The 17,799-nt window shown below is 42.7% G+C and overlaps 1 protein-coding gene across 2 annotated transcripts; it reads left to right on the top strand.

Moving 5' to 3' along the window:
- Positions 1 to 1,841: 1,841 nt before the first annotated feature.
- Positions 1,842 to 17,408, top strand: LOC135896706 (inositol monophosphatase 2). 2 transcript variants are annotated; one of them, XM_065425196.1, is made up of 8 exons: positions 1,842 to 2,008; positions 2,094 to 2,227; positions 3,260 to 3,364; positions 3,543 to 3,588; positions 5,940 to 6,048; positions 10,738 to 10,843; positions 15,476 to 15,627; positions 17,200 to 17,408. In XM_065425196.1, exons 1-8 carry the CDS (start codon positions 1,940 to 1,942, stop codon positions 17,391 to 17,393), a joined length of 915 nt encoding a protein of 304 aa, XP_065281268.1. In that variant the 5' UTR covers positions 1,842 to 1,939; the 3' UTR covers positions 17,394 to 17,408. The 2 variants fall into 2 exon arrangements, with proteins under 2 accessions (XP_065281268.1, XP_065281269.1); XM_065425197.1 differs by lacking the exon at positions 17,200 to 17,408 and adding an exon at positions 15,982 to 16,725 and having other exon boundaries at positions 1,850 to 2,008.
- Positions 17,409 to 17,799: the final 391 nt, after the last annotated feature.

Below are 17,799 nucleotides of genomic sequence, written 5' to 3'. Positions count from 1 at the left end.
CCAGACAAATATAGCAACACTTGCCCGTGGTGCGAAGGAACACCGACATTGGAACACATAACATTCCAGTGCGCGTCACGTCCGGCGGCTGCCACCTCGCCGCTGCTAGACAACACTCTACATAACTGGTCGTGGGAGGCGCGACTCGCGGAAGCGGAATTGGGAAGCCAACTGGCGACCCTTGACCAGGCCCGGCGAGCCGCAGTAACCAGTGGGGCCCTGGAGGAGGGGCTCCATCCACCATAACCAAACAGTCTCTGTTACAATAAACGTTTACTCTCTCTCTTTCAATCTTGAGAAACTTTGCCGACCTGCCAGGACTCGTTAGAGATATTAAGGAGCGCACTTCGTGCCCGTTCATCAAGGTGACATAGCATGCGGTAAGATATGTCATGCGGACCAGGCGACGACGACCGATTACATAGGGCGAGCGCCGCGTCAAGCTCTTGGGTCGTGAAAGGCAGATCCATGAGTGAATCTCGCGAATCTGGAATATGGTTCAATGTAAGCGAACCTGCGCAAGTTGGCTGGCCCGCAATCATAGCATAGAAGTCTTCCGCCGCATCGATGTCTTGGCGCTGGAATAGTGCTAAGGCCTTAAACGGAAAGCGGTGTTCCGGAACAGAACGTAGACCTCGCACAGAGCCAAGAGAGAAGATACTGCACCAGGAGAGCAGGCCGGGCCTTTACTACGGCCCCTACTGCTCCCTCAGAAAAATCAGTGATGTTTTTTTTTTATTATTTAAGTAGAGTGTCGTAAGAAGCAAGAAAGGTTTAATCCGGCATGACTGACAGCTCCAGCGCCGCAGGCGCGAGAAAGTCTGTCCGACGAAGAGCGGGTGCAAGAGAGGAAATGTGGCGACTTTTGCTACTTAAATATATATGACTCTGCCTAGACACCACGGAGGAGTTTGTTAGCACGTGTTGCATGCGTTTGTCCCTGCGTGCCGGCAGAAGTTGCGGGGAGCGGCATATAGTGCTGAACTTAGTTAGCGTCGCATGTTAGCGGCTGGACGTAATTATATTTATTCAATCGTGTTTTTTACTAATTGAAACAGGGTGTCATTATTTCGCATTATTGGCGGCGTCTCCAGGGCACCAAAGCGGCAACGGGGGCACCAAAGCTAGAACCCGGACTCGTCCATGGGTTGGGGCTCGCCGAGGCCTGTGCGTGCTCCAACCCACGGGCTGCCCTGCTTCCAGCTTTGATCCCCCCGCTACCCATTAGGTGCCCTGTAGATTCTGCGCCACCTGCTTTATTATAACCTCAGGTGCTCTCCTGAGGCATCCGCTTGCCGGTTACATGTGCCCTCCGGGAGCAGTGCTTGTAAATAATCCAACCTATCGTGGCGACGAAAAAAGCGACCCGCGACTTATACAGCATCAGTCAGAACCTTGCCCCTTCAGACACAGCGATCACCAAATGGGGCGACCTAGAGTTACTGTATATGCTACCAAAGGTATTTTTGGTATATACAGTAACTCTAGGGCGACCTAAAGAGGGACCTTAGGGCGACCGTGCCCACTGCCTCACTGCGCGGGCAAAATCGGCCCTAAACAAACTCGACCGCACTCCCGCTCTTACTCGCGCCTGCGCAGAAACGTCGAGCGCCGCGATAAACGCCACGCCCCGCTGTACCTACATTAGCAATTGTAAAAATGCGTACGGGCCCACTGCCTCGCCGCACGGGCAGCCAGCGTCGGAGCGTAAACAAACTCGATCCCAATGCCGGCATGTCTAGGGTACAAACGCATACAACACGGGCTCCGTAGTGCCTCGGCACAGTCATGTATTCAAGGAGCAAAAGCCCCCAGATTCTCTCTCGCGCGCCTACTCACTCGCGCCTGCGCACAAACGGCTGGCGATCCCTCAAAGCACTGCCTCGCGTGAGAAACTCGAGCTTGAAACTGCTTGAAACCGCTGCGTTCTGCAATAGTCATGATTACCGATCAGGACATTGAACGATTTTATTGTAAAGCCTTAGAACTCGTTAAGGAATCTGGAGCGGTAAGCTGTGTCGTTTTGCATGTGTGTGAAAATGTGTGAGACAACAAAATAGTCGGTGCGTGAAATCAGTTCTTTTTTCTTGCAGATTGTGCAAAGGGCGTTCGGCGAAAGAAAACAGTTTGAAACGAAGTCAGAATTTACTGATCTGGTTACACAATACGATAGGCAGGTTGAACAACTGCTAATTGGGAAACTCCAAGAGGAATACCCAAATCACAAGTAAGAGTGACCGCGTCGCGTTTCATCGATTAGGATAGATATAGGAGCTTGTTGATACGGCATATCTTATTTTGTTGTAGCGCTAGCTGAACGACAAGGACAACAGAAAGGCGCATCTGACATACACAGCGCTAACTTCGCTATAAATGCACGCTCTAAACGTCATACAACATGTGTAAAATTTCGGTGAACATAAAAAACCGGGAACCACACGCAAGCGCTTCTTTGCCACACAGATTGACACACATGTACACGTTCAACGCGAGTAAAGATAATCGAGCTATTTTGTGGATTATGAAATGGAAGGCTTACTGACGCATGCTGTCACCAAATGTTGATATATGTCTAGTTTCTATTATCAAGCGCGTCATCTCACACCTGCTTCTACTCATGACGACTGTTTCTTTAAATCTGGGTTTGCATTTACATTTCTGATCTCTGGCAATGGATGGCAAGAAGGCCGTCGGCAGCCACGTTGTTTACTTTGTTATTGTGTTCTCGTAGCCAGTCATTTCTGCATCTACCCGTTTGACCAAAGTAGGATCGTCCACACCCGAAAGGAATGCGGTATACCACACCTGCGATGCAGTGAATGAATTTGTTTTTATGTTCCTTTTCACGTGCGGTACGTGTGATTCTTTCTAGCCTTGTGTTTATACACAGGCTGGCCAATTTATTAGGCGCCGAAAATACAACATTGATGCCGCTCCTTCCAGCAATCATTTTTCATCTGTGGGAGAACTTATGCATGTAGGGGATGACGTGTTGTATGACGTTTCGAGGGTGTATATATAGCGACGAGAACTGGAAGTAAATCTGTTGTTGAAAGTTAGCACTGTGCGTGTTAGATGTGCCTTTCTGTCGTCCTTGTCGTTCAGCTTGCGCTACAACAAAATAAGATGCATTTCATCAGGCTGTACGGACGACACTGATGCCTGACTGTGTTTCTCATATCTATGCTCTGTGGGGACCTGGTGGTGTAGCTACATTCCTTTTCCTGTTCTTTTTTTTTCTTTCTTTCTTTTGTGCTAGGTTCATCGGAGAAGAATCAGTTGCTGCGGGTATCAAAAGCGAGCTTACAAATGATCCCACATGGATCATTGACCCGATTGACGGGACCATGAACTTTGTGCACGGGTAACATAGGTCTTTCTTTACATGGGTATAGTTTACTTGCATTAGTTTTTAAAGCTGCGCCAAGGCCTTGGTCACTCATGCATGTGATGAAAGGTCTCAACTAAACATCAAAGTATTTTGCGGACTTGCATCACACGTTGCACACGTTTGGTACACCTGTGTCATTTTTATCCCGCAGGTTTCCAGTCGTTGCTGTTTCTGTCGCACTCGCTGTTCAGAAAGAGGTGATGTTTAAGATGCAACATACTCTTGCTTTAGGATGACATTACTGTTGTCCAGATACATGTGACGCACAAGTAGTTACGTTGTATTACATTTATTATATTCATATTCTTTGCTTGAATATGTTTGCTTAAATCTGTGCAAAGAAAATCTATGCGTTCCATCTCCAATAATTACTGTCACAATTTTTCACCGACACAGTCACTGCACACTCTGAAACTCCAACCACTCTTGCTGCGTTATCACATTGAATCTGTAAACTTTCTGTATGTCGTCATTAACCTTGTGTCTGTCTTTTGCGACTGCAGTCATGTCATACTTGCTGAAGGAAGTTGCACTTGTAGTTTTCACGCTTTAAACCTAATGTTTTTTTTCGTCTTCATACTAACACATTGAAATATAGCTTCTATTTCTTCCTTTCTTTTTTCTTTTCTTTTTTTCCACACACCATAGAGCATCGGAATTCATTGTCTTAATTAGTTTCATTAATTAAATTAGTTTTTAGTTGCGATAGGAGAGTACTTTTCAAATAGGTGCTTTGCTTTACCTGTATTTTTTTAATTGTTTACTTGTGTTTGCTTGTGTATGTTAAATGCTTCAATTATTTGGTGTGTTTGCCTTGCTTATGTCAATTTACTGTTCTCTTTTTCGCGCTCCTGCTATATATAGCCCTATAATATGGCTGCACTATATATAAATAATCATTCTTATATATGGGCACAATTCCATGGCCCTTGAGGTTTCACATTTGTTTCATCTGGACAAAAAGACCATGTTTAAAAGAAGCCTAATGAGCAGAAGCAAGAATGTAAAAAAAAATGCATTACATTTCTTTTAAAAGATTCTAAATAGGCTCAAAACATGTGGGAAAACTGCACTGATTAATACTGTGGCATATTTTTAACTCTTAGGCAACTTGAGGACAAACTTGGGCTTACTGCACAATGCTCTTAATGTCCTACACTGTATGTGTAATTTGTGTTTGAGGTAATTGCTTATCAGCTGAAAACAGACTTGCATGAAATAAACTTGGCAGAAATTTATGCAAGTACAGATGTAGTGTGCAGCAAGCTGTTTTCGTGCCAGTCAAATCTATGTGTATGTTAAAGAATTAGGCTTAAGAGCATTATTACTCACAGTTCCTAATTATTAGGTCAAACGCCCAAGCAAGTTTTGCGAGTAGCACTAAGCTAGGCATTTCCTGTAAGCACTCCTCTAAGAAATTGTGGTCAACATATAGATGTCATCAAGCTTCTGAGCTTATTCTTTATTATGTCAGAATAATTAAAGGAACATGTGTATAAAGAAACATCCCTTAACTTGGGCGGTGTTGTGAAACTCAATTTTTCTCATAAAGAAAAAGTCACCTGAGTGTTTAAAAATTAAGTTTGTGTAGATTATAGAGGTATCACTATTATCAGGCGTTTGTTGAAGGTATACTTCCAAACTTGCATACTCCAAATTTGTATGTAGATGGGCACTATCAGCTAACATAATGTTCTGGACATCAGTTGTTTTGCCAGAACCACTTTGATGACGGCAGGGGTCCAGTGTCTTGCACATTGCTGATTGTACACATGCTCGGGCGCTGTAACTTTTTTTACACTGCCTGAACATGTGAACTACTGCTTAGATGACATGCTGTCTGTGAATGCATGCATAAGGCCCTAAGAGGTCCAAGGTGGATACAGACATCAGATGACCATGTGTAGTAACAAGTACTTCTCATAAATATAGCAGTCCAAGTTTAAGCCACGTTTCTGCGCTGCTGTTTGTTCTTTGATAATATTTATTTGTGGAAATAAGACATTTTGTGCATTACAGTATCTAGTTCGTTGTTAAGTGTAATAATTTGTAAACACTGAGAAAGATATAATTTCTTAAATGTTAATTGCAAAAGCAGATGTCAGGTTATGTTATGCTATTTCATCACTTGTGATAAACATAGTATGTTAAAATGAAAGACGCTACTTATACAGACCACTTTTTTTCTTCTGCAAGTATGTGGCACTCTATTTTGGTCATTACATTGCTCCATTTTTGTAGCATGACTAATAAATTGAGAAGCTATATGTTGAGCTTATATTTTCATGTTACTTCCATTTTCGGAATTATTCTAGTATCCTCCGACTACATCATTATTGCATTATAAATCATATAAATTATAGTTGTGGTACATATATCGAAACCATAAAAATGCTTCTTTTATCCATATATATAAGGTTGCTTTGCATGTTTGTTACAAGTATGCATGTGTCTTCGAGCTACCAGCAGTTTTGTTGCTATAAACTGCATGCTTAGGTGGGAAGTCTTTTTGTATTTTCTGAATATCTACAAGTTGTGCTCTTCACAGATTGTTGTGGGCATTGTGTACAATCCAGCTTTGGATCAGCTGTACACTGCGGTCAAAGGGCATGGCTCCTTCTGCAATGGCACCAGGCTGAAAGTCTCTGGACAAAATGGTAAAGTGAGGGTCCCTAACTCTCATTAGTATATTATATAATTAGGGTTCAGTGTATTCAGTTTTTATGTTCCCTAAATTCAGCTTCCTTTCTTTTTTCCCTCCTAAAAGTCAGGTTTTTTTCAGTGAACATATTTTTCTAGATGAACTTTCAACGTCTTTTTCTTTTCTATAGACAAATTTTCGGGTCGGGCACACCCATCTTTCTTTTTTCTTGGTGAATATCTTGTTCAGGAGTTTTGTTGATGCTAAAGCATGCTGTCTGACTGTCATACTGCTCTTGAACACTGTAGTTGCATCCAGTACACAGAATAGCCAAGTACTTGAGAAGCTTACTATAATCACAATCAAAATACCATGCTGCTATGAGACTGTGCAATAATTAAGAGAGTGAATTTGATATTCAAACACAAATAAAATGGCACATTCTGCAACAATTGTGCCAAAATATGGCACAATTTGCAACATTATGCAGGTAGAGAGTTTCAACCAATAGTATTGAAAAAATTAAAAGGTGCATAGGAGTCTGCGTTATAATTGGTGAAGTTGCCCAGTTGAAACAGCAGAATTTCTGAACAGCTTGACACAGAACAAATAAAAGAGGCACAAGACGGAGTGCTGTCCTGTGCGCTCTTCCTTGTTTTATGTCATGCTGTTCAAAATTCTTCTGTTTGAATAGATGTACCAACCAGCCCAAATGAACCCAGTTGCCCAATTTATCCACCACAGTGGACATAGCTCAAAGACTGCAGACGTAGGCCAGGGTTCTCCCAACCCCTTAGCATACTCCTTCCCCCATTTCTCATTTCTCAGACAGGCAAAATGGCAGCAACTAAGAAAAAAAGTTAAGATTACTTAGGCAGCAGCAGAAGTACAACCTCAACCTCGCCATGCTTCTTGCATCGGAGTGCTTCAAAGGGCCCCTCACCAGGCCCCATAGCAAATTTTGGTTATACGCTGAAAGTTGTTACGTGCCGCGAAAATGTTTCAAATCGGCGCATTAATAGCCCAGATAGAAACATTTCAGTGCCGTGAACCCATGATTTCAGGAGGCAAGCTCCACTGCATAGTGAGACATTCTCTCCACTCACCCCGTCTAGCCTCCGCAACCGAAATTCTTTTCCTGTGTTCTCCCATACCAGACCTCGAGGATCGTATGCCGCAAACGTCCTGGGCCCCGCCTTCATTTTTCTTTCTCCTTATGTTTATTTATTTATTTATTTATTTATTTATTTATTTATTTATTTATTTATTTATTTATTTATCACTGCGTACGCGCTGTTGTGATTGTCCGGTTTCACCCAGCGCACGATGTTGCACGCAGTGCACAAGGACGCTTGACTAGCGGTATAATTCAGTGCTACACGAATACTGCGAAAGAACAAGCAGATCGCATAGCATGATCACACGCTGGAACACGGTAGAAAATGGCATAGTTTCGATATCTGTGCACATGACTGCACAGCCATGCGAACAAGCAGACGAAGTGGAACTACATCTCTCTTGCTTCGGTGGGAAGTAAAACAAAAAACACGCAGACATTCCGTTGTGCGTTTTATTATTTCTTTAAACTTCAATTCGTCAGTTCAAGCAACAGACCACACAAATAAAAGTTGTTGCCTTGAATAATTCTCGAAGTCACGTGTCACCACGAGCGACGTCACACTGCAGACCCGAGTACGTAGGCGCAGCGATGCAAGTACGTCACCGTCCAGCTTGGAGCATGGTCGCCATGAGGGAAAAGGAAAACAGTGTTCGGAGTGAAATTTCAGACCTTTCTGCGGTGCGTAGCGATGTAATTCTTTGCAAACACGATCGTTGGTGCGCATTGTATGCTCTGCGCTTGTCAGCTCAAAATGGTCAGACCTGGTGAGGTCTGACCATTTAAGCTCGCAGGTGCAAGCCAATCACTATCTTAGCTCGCTAGTAAATGTGCTTTCAATCCAATTATCTGTCTGTTTTACCTTTTGATATGAAAGCGTAAACCGGCTCATTGAGTGAAAAAGTTGGCATCCCGCGTCTGTAGCAGCAGAACGGCACCTAAATATCCATTGGGGCGACACCACGTCATGAGTGCACCTCAATGGAGCAGAGCAGGCAAAAGGGCACACCTTCTGTCGCTGTAGTGTACCAGGTGTTGTGTGAGGGGAGAGGGCATTGCTGCAACACCAAATCACCCTTGCTCTCGCTGCCGGAAGCCTGTGTTACCCATGTGTTTCTTGTCCGCGCAAGCTCTCACCTGCGTTTTAACTGTGCCTTGGTAAGGCCAAATCAAAGCGCACCAAGCGTCTGAACGCTCTCGCTTGCCCCCGAGGAGTTAATCACTCGAAGGACAGCTCACCGGCATTCAATTGGACATTAATGCTTTTGCATTCACAACTCAGAGGAAGTGCTGAGGTGTACTTCGAATTTCATTTTTATTTTTTACAGTTTTATGCAAAAATGCTCAATGCTGATTATTGAGCTCAGGAAAGTAAGTGTCTACATTGTTATTGCAGTTCCCTTCATGTTGAGCAGCAGGTTGCTAAATTACAATTATTCTGTAGGGCTAACATGCTGGCGCCTCTCCAGAGCCTTGAAGAGGCCAGCAACACATAAATATTTCGTTTGCTTCTTTTGTGTTTCGCTGCACTATTGTCATCCCTACATAGATTTATTGCTTGCTGCCACCATGTCTAAAGCAGTGTAGATAGAAATGAAATTTCAATGTGCTGGAAATGATACCAGGAGTTCTTTTTTGCAGACTAGGTGGTTTTTATTTTATTTTATTTTATTTATTTATTTATTTATTTATTTATTTATTTATTAATGTTACGCAGCATTTCAAGTTCTCACTGAAAATGATAATGCACAGAAATATGTATATCCACCCATGTAGAGCCTGCTTCTGTGAACATTAATTACGAGATAATTTCTATGTGCCATGTTAAATTATGGGTAAATGCCACTCTGCGAGGACTGTCCCAGGATTTCTCAAGCATTTGTGGGCAATCAGTGTTTGACCCTGCAAGGTTTTATTGTCTGCATGTGCCTATCCAATGAGGCATCACCACTGTGTTGGTAGAGTGTGCCCTTCCCTACAGCACAGTGGAGTTGCCTGCAGTATTGCAACAGAAACAAAATGCCTTGTATTTGACCCCAGTGCCAGCAGGCCTGCTGATGTGACCAAGCAAGAAAAGCATTCATTGCCAACATGGTGGTCTCACAGTAGAAAGCAGTATCACAGTCTAAACTGCTTTTCAGGTTATTAGTTAACTGGGGCTATAATTGAAAGTTTCTTGAGCCAGATTTTTGTGGTCTAAACTTTTTAGTGATAAAAAGTTTCAAGATTGCTCACACATGTTGGAAAACACAGGTACTGCATTGGGACGAGCAGTTATTTTCAGTTCAATGCAAATCCAGCAGAATCTCTTGAATAGCATATATAACTGTCCATAAAACCTCAGTTACTAGATTTAATGCTCGGGCAAAGTCCGATACACCGATTTCACAACACGTTTTACTACACCACCACTGCTAGAATATGCTGGTAATAGCAGTCCTTAGTGCGCTGAAGAGCAACTCTGGTAAGAAATGGACTTTGCTCGTACCATGTTAAACCTCGAAATTAAAAGGCTGGGTGGTGAGAATAAAAATATTCTACAATACGTGTGGGTTTGAGGAATCTCCCTGCCAACCTTCCCCCTAAAATTCACTGGAGAGAGAAGTTAACCAGGCTGAGCCCAGTAGGCTACCCTGCACTGGGGAAAGGAGATTGAAAGGTGAGAAGGAAGAGAGAAGTTCAGACTTTGCATGGCTGGTACACACACAATCTATAATGTCATTCTCCTCAGCATTCCCTTCAATCTTGCCTTGAGCCATAGTGGGAAAGCAGTGAGCACAGTGGATTGTCCATTTCGGCCGCTGCTGATTGGTTGAAGCTGTACAAGCGAGGAGGAGATGAGCAGCCCTAGCCAATCGGGAACGACCAAAAGGGACAGTCCACTAGGTGGACTCTTACAGAATACTCCCCTGCTGTCATCATGGCACAGGTAGGGCTCCTGCGTACGCGCTCCGAGTGTGGTGGCAATTAGAACACAGCTCTGGCATTTTTCCCAATTGTACGTGCTAGCATACACCTAACGTCACTGGGCAGTAAATTGAAAGTGTGTTCCAATTACCACAGTAGACCAATCTCACTACACTCTTGAGTGCATGCGCAGGAACAGGAGCCCTGCTAGCACCCAAAGTGATGCTTATAAAAAAAAGGAAGGATTTGAAAGGTCTATGAAACCTCAATTCATTGTCTGTGGGATGCTGTCAGGCGTTTGTTGGTTGCATATATTACTTCAAAGCTAATGCCAATTGCCTTTCCTTGATCTGACAGGCTACGAACAAACCTAGTTCAGATAACCCGTGTGTCCATGTATACCAATGTTGCAGTGTTTGTTTCTCACAGTCAGCGTTATGTTGCTTGCAGTTTCATTGTAATTATTGCAGCTTCAGCCATATAATAGCAAAATTTCACACTGGTATATTTGAAGCAAGGTCTGGTCATCCACTTTTAGTTTTTTTGCAAAAGTAAAATTCCTATTGAAATAAAAAAATAGCACATCAAAATTTAGATTTACTGTATTTTATTTGCTGCTCACTGTAGTAAAAGTTACGTTGTTATGTCATATATTCTTTATGTTCTTTACATTTTTTCCAGAAATCTCTAAAGCCTTGATAATAAGTGAAGTAGGAAGCAGTAGGGACCCAGGCCATATGGAGTTTGTTTTCCGCAACATGCACAACCTTATGCAGAAAGCACCGGGGTATGTATGGCTTGCTCACATATTGGCTGCTGACTGAGAGACACTTGTTTTTTGAAAATACCTGCTTGTGTGTTTGACCCCCCTTTTTTTTATAATTGTCATGTTTGGTAATGTGTCTCCCCAACCTATGTTTTACCTTTGCAGTGTTATGTGAGAAACACGCCGTGTTTGTGAATATAACACAAATGGGGATACCCGTACCTCAGCAGGTATCCCCATTTGTGTTATATTCACAAGCCACTATTGAGTTGGGCTGCTAAGCATCAGGTCGCGGGATCCAATCACGGCCACGGCGGCCACATTTTGATGGGGGTGAAATGCGAAAACACCCATGTATTTAGATTTAGCTGCACGTTAAAGAACCCCAGGTGGTGCAAATTTTCAGTGTTTCCCACAACGGCGTGCCTCATAATCAGATCGTGGTTTTGGCACGTAAAACCCCATGTTTTTTTTTTTTTTTCATGGGGACTTTGAAGACTCGGAAGGAAATTGTGATTACATTTAACTGATCGTACACAATGCCATGGAAAGCAAGTGGTATATGCCGAAATATTATGCAAAAGAGAGCTTTTGACTACTTGAGAAAAAATATATACACAATCAAACACACTTATAACATTATTCAAGCGCCATGAAAATTCTATTGTTATAACCGATAATTGTTATAGCTAGGTTGCATGAAAAAATCAAAGTAAGGGGATGGCAGAGCTGATGTGAGAAAACTGTAATGGCGGGGAAGACAGTGCCCCGCTCCCCACCACCACCGTCCTCCATCTGGCTGCTGATTGTGTTCCCTCGTTTAACTGCTTCCTGGGCGCTTCGATCATGTATAACAAACCGCGGCTGTCAGCGTTAAAAGATGGCCCTGCTAAAACAACTGCAAAGAGGGGTCGCGGGTGGCAAGCAATATGCGAGCATCGCCGAGGCATCGCTTTGGTGGTCTCAAAAGGGCCCTTTTAATATATGCGAGGAGGTTGCCGCAGCAGCCTGTCAGCTTGAGAAATACAGAAGAAATGCTGAGGCAAGATCGCCACAAGCATCTCGCCACGTGCTTTTCACTGGCTTGCACGAGAAAACCCTATATCCGTGAGCCTTGCATGCTGTGCTCAAAGCTTGCCGATATGTTCTCCAAGGCATCCTGGTGCTCTACGTAGTGCAGCGGAAGGTTCCTTGCGAAAATGAAGGACTAAATCATATGCCAGGCCTCCTGTAAGGACAACATTGAGGCAGCCTGCCCTACCGCGTCATCGCTGCTGTCGTCGCCGTCGCTATTCAGTGCAAGTATGTTGCAACGATGGCTTCATCGATTAGAAGCACTTAGTTTTCCAAAGCATTCAAGTTTCCAAATCTATAGTCATGTCCTTTCTTTTCACCGGCAACATCGTGCATTGCCGATTACCAGCGGGTGGATCAGCCATCTTCCATTTCGGTGGCGAGTCAAACAAGGCTGAAAAACCACGTGGCCAGGAACGATTTCGCCCCAACCAACAAAGATGAACGTGAGCGATTAAGCTGTTTGCAGAACTGCACTGAATGAAGAGCTAGCGAGCAACATGTGAGCAGCGTAGTTGGCACGGTCCATTCGTATTTCAGAGGGTGATGCGGCATAGAGCAACAGGTGCAGCCCATTCATATTTGGAGGGGTGGAAGGGTGACAGGAGAGAAGCGCGCAGAGAAGGCTGGAAAATGAGCGTGCAGCAGCTGTTGGAGCAGCGCTGCACTGCACTGATTCTGCACTGACTCGAATTTCTCATTTTCTTTTCAAAGATTTCTCATTTCACTACCTTTCAGCTCAGACACCCAGCTGCCAGACTTCATCGATATAACCAATAATACAGCATCAGTGCATTGTAGTAAGCGGGTTATTTCACTATGGGGAAAACATACAAAAGTTGATGGTGCAGCAGCTTCTCATTGTTATAACCAATGTATTGTTAAAATCAATATCAATATAAGTGGGTTCGACCATACACCAGAATGACGCAGAGGACAGATGCTTCCATGGGCCCTGAATAGGGCCTTTTATCATGGCATCATGGGCTATCCAATAGCATGATATGTGCTCATGCAGAACCACCTTGCGCTTGTCCCAGGGCCTGTGCAGGAATGCATAGTGGTAAGAGAACATCCATTAGGCTCAGCTAAAACCACTAAAACAACTAAAATGTTACAACAGGAGTGTAGCATGTTGTACCAAGGGGCTATATCTAATTGCACTGTGGAAGCTGTGTTTGTACGGTGAGGCTGCGCTGCATCGCTGTGGTGGATCAGGTGATTTGACCTAAAGCTCATGCATTACATATATTTTTAAGTGCTGGTTGGTGACTTGATGCCATTGCCCTCATTGCCTGTAATTGTACTCACTATTTACAGATCTTCATTCCCTGTTATCTAGAATTCGCTTTCCCACAATACCTAGTTGTCTGCTAGCTGAGCTCGCTGCATTTTGAAGCATGAAATGAGAGAGTGGGTAAATTCCTGTATTGTATGCGGAGTAGGGTTCCTAATAAAATGCTAGCTGCTGTTTGAATTACATGTGGATGTTTTGTGCAATGACGAGACACAGCAAGGGCAACAGGACAACATGTTGGCTTACAACGGTTTGATTTTATTGCCTGAAAAACTACCTTATGTATATGATGTGCAGCCAGGTGGCTGCCCAAAATACTTTTCAGTGAGCATGAGTTAGGTGACATTTAGGTGCCCATCGTTCAAAGGAATGCTATAAACCACTTGATTGTTTTAGTTTACATTTTACGAGCATGCTTTCTGCCACAGCTTTGTACAATGCCTTTTTATACTTAGTTACTTAACATGGGCTTGTTAGGGATTGTGAACACTACTCTTATTTCTATTTTTCCTAATGATTTTTTTTTTTTCACGTTGTATGGGACTTGATGCACATGGTGAATCCCTGAGCAATTTTTGCATAACACTAAGTAGTAACCTTCGGGGAAGCCAACTTCCTTTAGTCTACTTATTGGTTTTCCAGAGCTGCTGTTAATGATGTGTATACAAAATCCACTCAGCACAGCTCATAGACGAGGCTATGGCTCATCCACTTTTGATTATCAAATGCAGTGATGTGTATGGCAATAAGCACTTTAATTATTGTAGGCCAGTATACATTTGTGTCATTTAAAGTCGGTTCTAAATCTAAAAATGAGAGCTTGTTTCTAATGGCAGCTTGTGTTGTGGTACTTAAATTGGCACAAACATGCCGTGCTGGGTGTGTCTAATGACCTAATCGTTTTCTCCTAGTGGTTTGGTAATTTTTTGTGCACAATATGTACTACAGTAGACTCTCGTTACAACGGACCCAGATATAATCCGACAAAAAACGGCCGTTTTATCCGAAGTGCGCAATATCCAAGACGCCTCACTTCCGAAACTTTTGTCGCAATGTCTATAGTAGGATACAACTTAAAGAAACAGCAGTTGGCAACCAAGGCATGCGGACCGCGAGGGTTTGTGTTACTCTGCCAGCCAATCACCGAAGCAAACAAAATCGTCGTCATGCGACCTTTCGAAAATGGCGTCCTACTTGATACCTCCAGAGTGTCTGCTGTTCTTGAAGGGTCTTTTCATCGGCGAAAGCAATGAGGCATGTAACTGGAAGTGAAACTTGACAATAAATAGTTTCAGCGAAGCAAGCGGTTTATTTCAGTTCAATGAATAATTAGGCTTTAACCATTGTACTATAGTAGACGAATGAAAACGTATAAGAGTATGCACTTATAATTTTATTTTTGTGGTTACCGCCTTACTTAGGTAACAGGGAAAGTTTGAAGTACAAACTATTTGCAGCCTCACGGAGGAACAGTGGCTGGCGGTTATGAGGGCGTGGGCGGGGCTTCACTGCAGACTTAAGTTGTATTCATCTATAACAACTTTATTGCAAAGAGTGAGCGACGAACATCCAAATAAAAAAAAAAGTCGCAGTTTTCTCTAAAAGGTGAAGCATCAATTGCGATAGCAAATTAAGCAAGATAAGTGCGGCAGCAGCAGTGAGTGAATTGACCTTTGTGCTGTCTCTCACTTCAATGTGAACTAAACGTCAAAAGCATAGCACATATTAAGCTACCGGGTACTTTGTCCACATTGCAGATCACTGTGAAGATGCGGCCCGCGTCAGCGTGCACTTTGTTTATATCGTAGATCACTTTCAAGATACAGCGCCCGTGTGGGCATGCACTTTGTCCACATCGCAGATTTCTTTCAAGATGCGGTGCCCGCGCGGCTGTGCCGTTAACAGCAGCCACCGGAGTAGAACCCCCCTCTGTGACTCGTGCACGAAAGACAGCACACTTACACCCCGCTTTCCTCCCTCCCTCGCGTGCAAGATATTGAGCCGCGATCATCGACTGACCCTCGCAAGTCAGTTGCCAGCCCGTGTCAACACAGCAAAAGTGTTTTATACGCCCGATTTTGACAAACATTGCTGCTGATTTTGTCCGCCGTCGCTAATAGTCCATTGTAGTGTGGTCCGTTAAAGGTCAACTTCGTTGCATTAATAAAATAGGCTGACCATACTAAGGTTGAAATGTGGTCCCTTATATTCGAAAGTCTGTTGTACGCGGGTCCATTGTAATGAGTGTGGACTGTAGCATGAAAATTTTCCCAACATTCCAGATTGCGTTGCCTGGGCTCCACGGCGGTAAACATGTGCTTTGTTGCAAGTGGTGGGGCCGATGCCTTTTATGAATTTGGGATGCATGTTTGGGACATGGCTGCAGCAGCACTAATTGTTACTGAGGCTGGAGGTGTTGTCCTGGATACTCAAGGTGTGTGATATTTCCCAGCACTTTTGACTTCTGAAATCTTGCAGAAAAATTTATTTGATTAGTTGTCTAAGGGGTAGCATTCTTTTTGCTTCAATGTTGACTTGCGCATTCACATTATATCTTCACCCTTCAACTGCCCCTTCAGCTTGTTAAAACTTAATGATGCACCAAGAGATGTGTGTGGTGTATCACTCTTTATGGCTTAGCTATCAAGTAACTACCACTCACTTAATTTTATCTGTTAGTCTTTTATATTTGTGTACAAAATTTACTTTTGTGAAAAGCCAGTCAAGTGAAGTTCCTCTCACTGCCTGCAAAATGCAACTAGTTTTGTTTCATGTGCTTATCTTCCAGGTGGACCCTTGAATTTGATGCACCGAAGAGTCCTCTGTGCAAGCTCTCATGCACTGGCAAATACAATCAGCCAAATTTTGGAGCATGTTCAATTAGAGAGTGACTAGGTTTAGCTTCGCAATATTTTTATGATAGCGTGTGTCATAATGACACAAGAAAAGGATTAGTGTTTCTACGGTTCTTGTATAGCAACTTGATGTAGGCACATTTGTTATATAGAAAGCTATAATACCAGTATTTCATGATTCAAGCAACGTAGAATGCGTTAATATTTTATTGTGTATGCGTAGACATTGCAAGCCCTCATTATTGTGATGTTATGAGAAATAATTCTTCAGTGTAACAAATACTGCATGTACAGTCTGTGATGAGCAGGCACCACTTTAGTTCCTTTGCGCTGTGATTTCTGAGGTCGTTAAAAGACCTCAGGTGGTCAAAAACAATCTGGAGTCTTCTATACATTTACGCAGGTTTAAAATGGTAAGGCATAGTTATAAAGACACCTCTTACATTATAATAAAAACATTCTGTGGGACCAAGTAGACTATTAGTTACGTTCTTTGGGGATCTAATTTTTTTTCAATTAGCATTCATTTCTGTAATTTTTAGCCAGGCTCTATATTTGCTGGTACTGCCCTACATTTCACTCTATGTCCTAGTGTAACTTCGCAGCACTTCCTTTCAATTTTTGTTCAGTAATAAGATCTTTGCATTTCAGTAAAGCTTATCTTATTTCAAAAGATACTCTAATGTCTGTTCCTTGCTTTTCTTTTGTAATTGGTGCAGTTCACGTGTTATAATCTTTTTTAAATGTAAAGTGAGCAAAAAAAAGGGGGTCTGTTTTCAGAACAGCAAGCATAACTTGAACAGCAGAAAACATACAAGTTATTCTTGGTCTGAAATTGCCTGTTATTCCATCTGCTTTGCTGTGGTATTACATGTATGAGCCATTTGCTGTTTTGTTTTATGCAGTTGAAAATACCAGTTTAATGTAGCCTTTGTTTTTTATTCTATGGCCCGTCACCATACCAATAGACCAGAGCTACTGAAGTTGGAAACAGTGTTTGTCAAATTTTTTAGCTTAGCTGCATGGACTTCTTGTAGAAAAGCTAACCGCATCTTTTGACTAGGCAGTCTCGGTTTCCTGGCAACACATTGCTAATTGCTACCTCAAAGCTTATTGTGGAATTGTGTGTGTGGTGTGACTTTGGGCTGCAGGTGACATAGCTGGAGTCCAAGATGATCACACCGCTTCAGCAACTACTGATACAGGCACCAGTCAAATCAATGTAGAAGGAAGGCAGTATCGTGGCTTTGAAGCCAAATGCACCAAATCAGATGTGAATAAAACTGTTTTCAATTTTTCTTCAGTAGTTTCTTTAAAGTGCATTTCACTAGAGTTGAATCATTAACTTTTATAGCTTCTAGGGTAAGGTTATTTTATTAGCTCTTGCAATGCCTGTTTACGCTTGCTGTGCCTCTGCAAGTAAGGGTTCGGACCTACCAGACAAAGAGTTAAGAGCATAGTAATTAAAGTGAACAAACTGCAAAAAACTAAAAGTGATTCATCAGTTCTGAACTACAGCACAATGTTAATTGAATCAATGACACCATATGTCTGAAGTACAAATAAACATAGCTTGCAAGACTCTTTAGCACAAAGAATACAACTGCATGTTCTCTTTATATTCTACTAATTGTATTGAGGCACAGATTGAAACTACAAATCTCTCACACATGTTGGCACAGAAGCATGCCTGCCTGCAGCATTTACATTGTATCTGTCATTGGTGTAAGTTGCTTTGAAGAGCTGATGAT

The sequence above is a fragment of the Dermacentor albipictus genome, chromosome 1 (genome assembly GCF_038994185.2).
Source record: "Dermacentor albipictus isolate Rhodes 1998 colony chromosome 1, USDA_Dalb.pri_finalv2, whole genome shotgun sequence".
Lineage (NCBI taxonomy): Eukaryota > Metazoa > Arthropoda > Arachnida > Ixodida > Ixodidae > Dermacentor > Dermacentor albipictus.
Note: the sequence above shows the minus strand (reverse complement) of the source record. Positions and strands in the feature narration are given on the sequence as shown.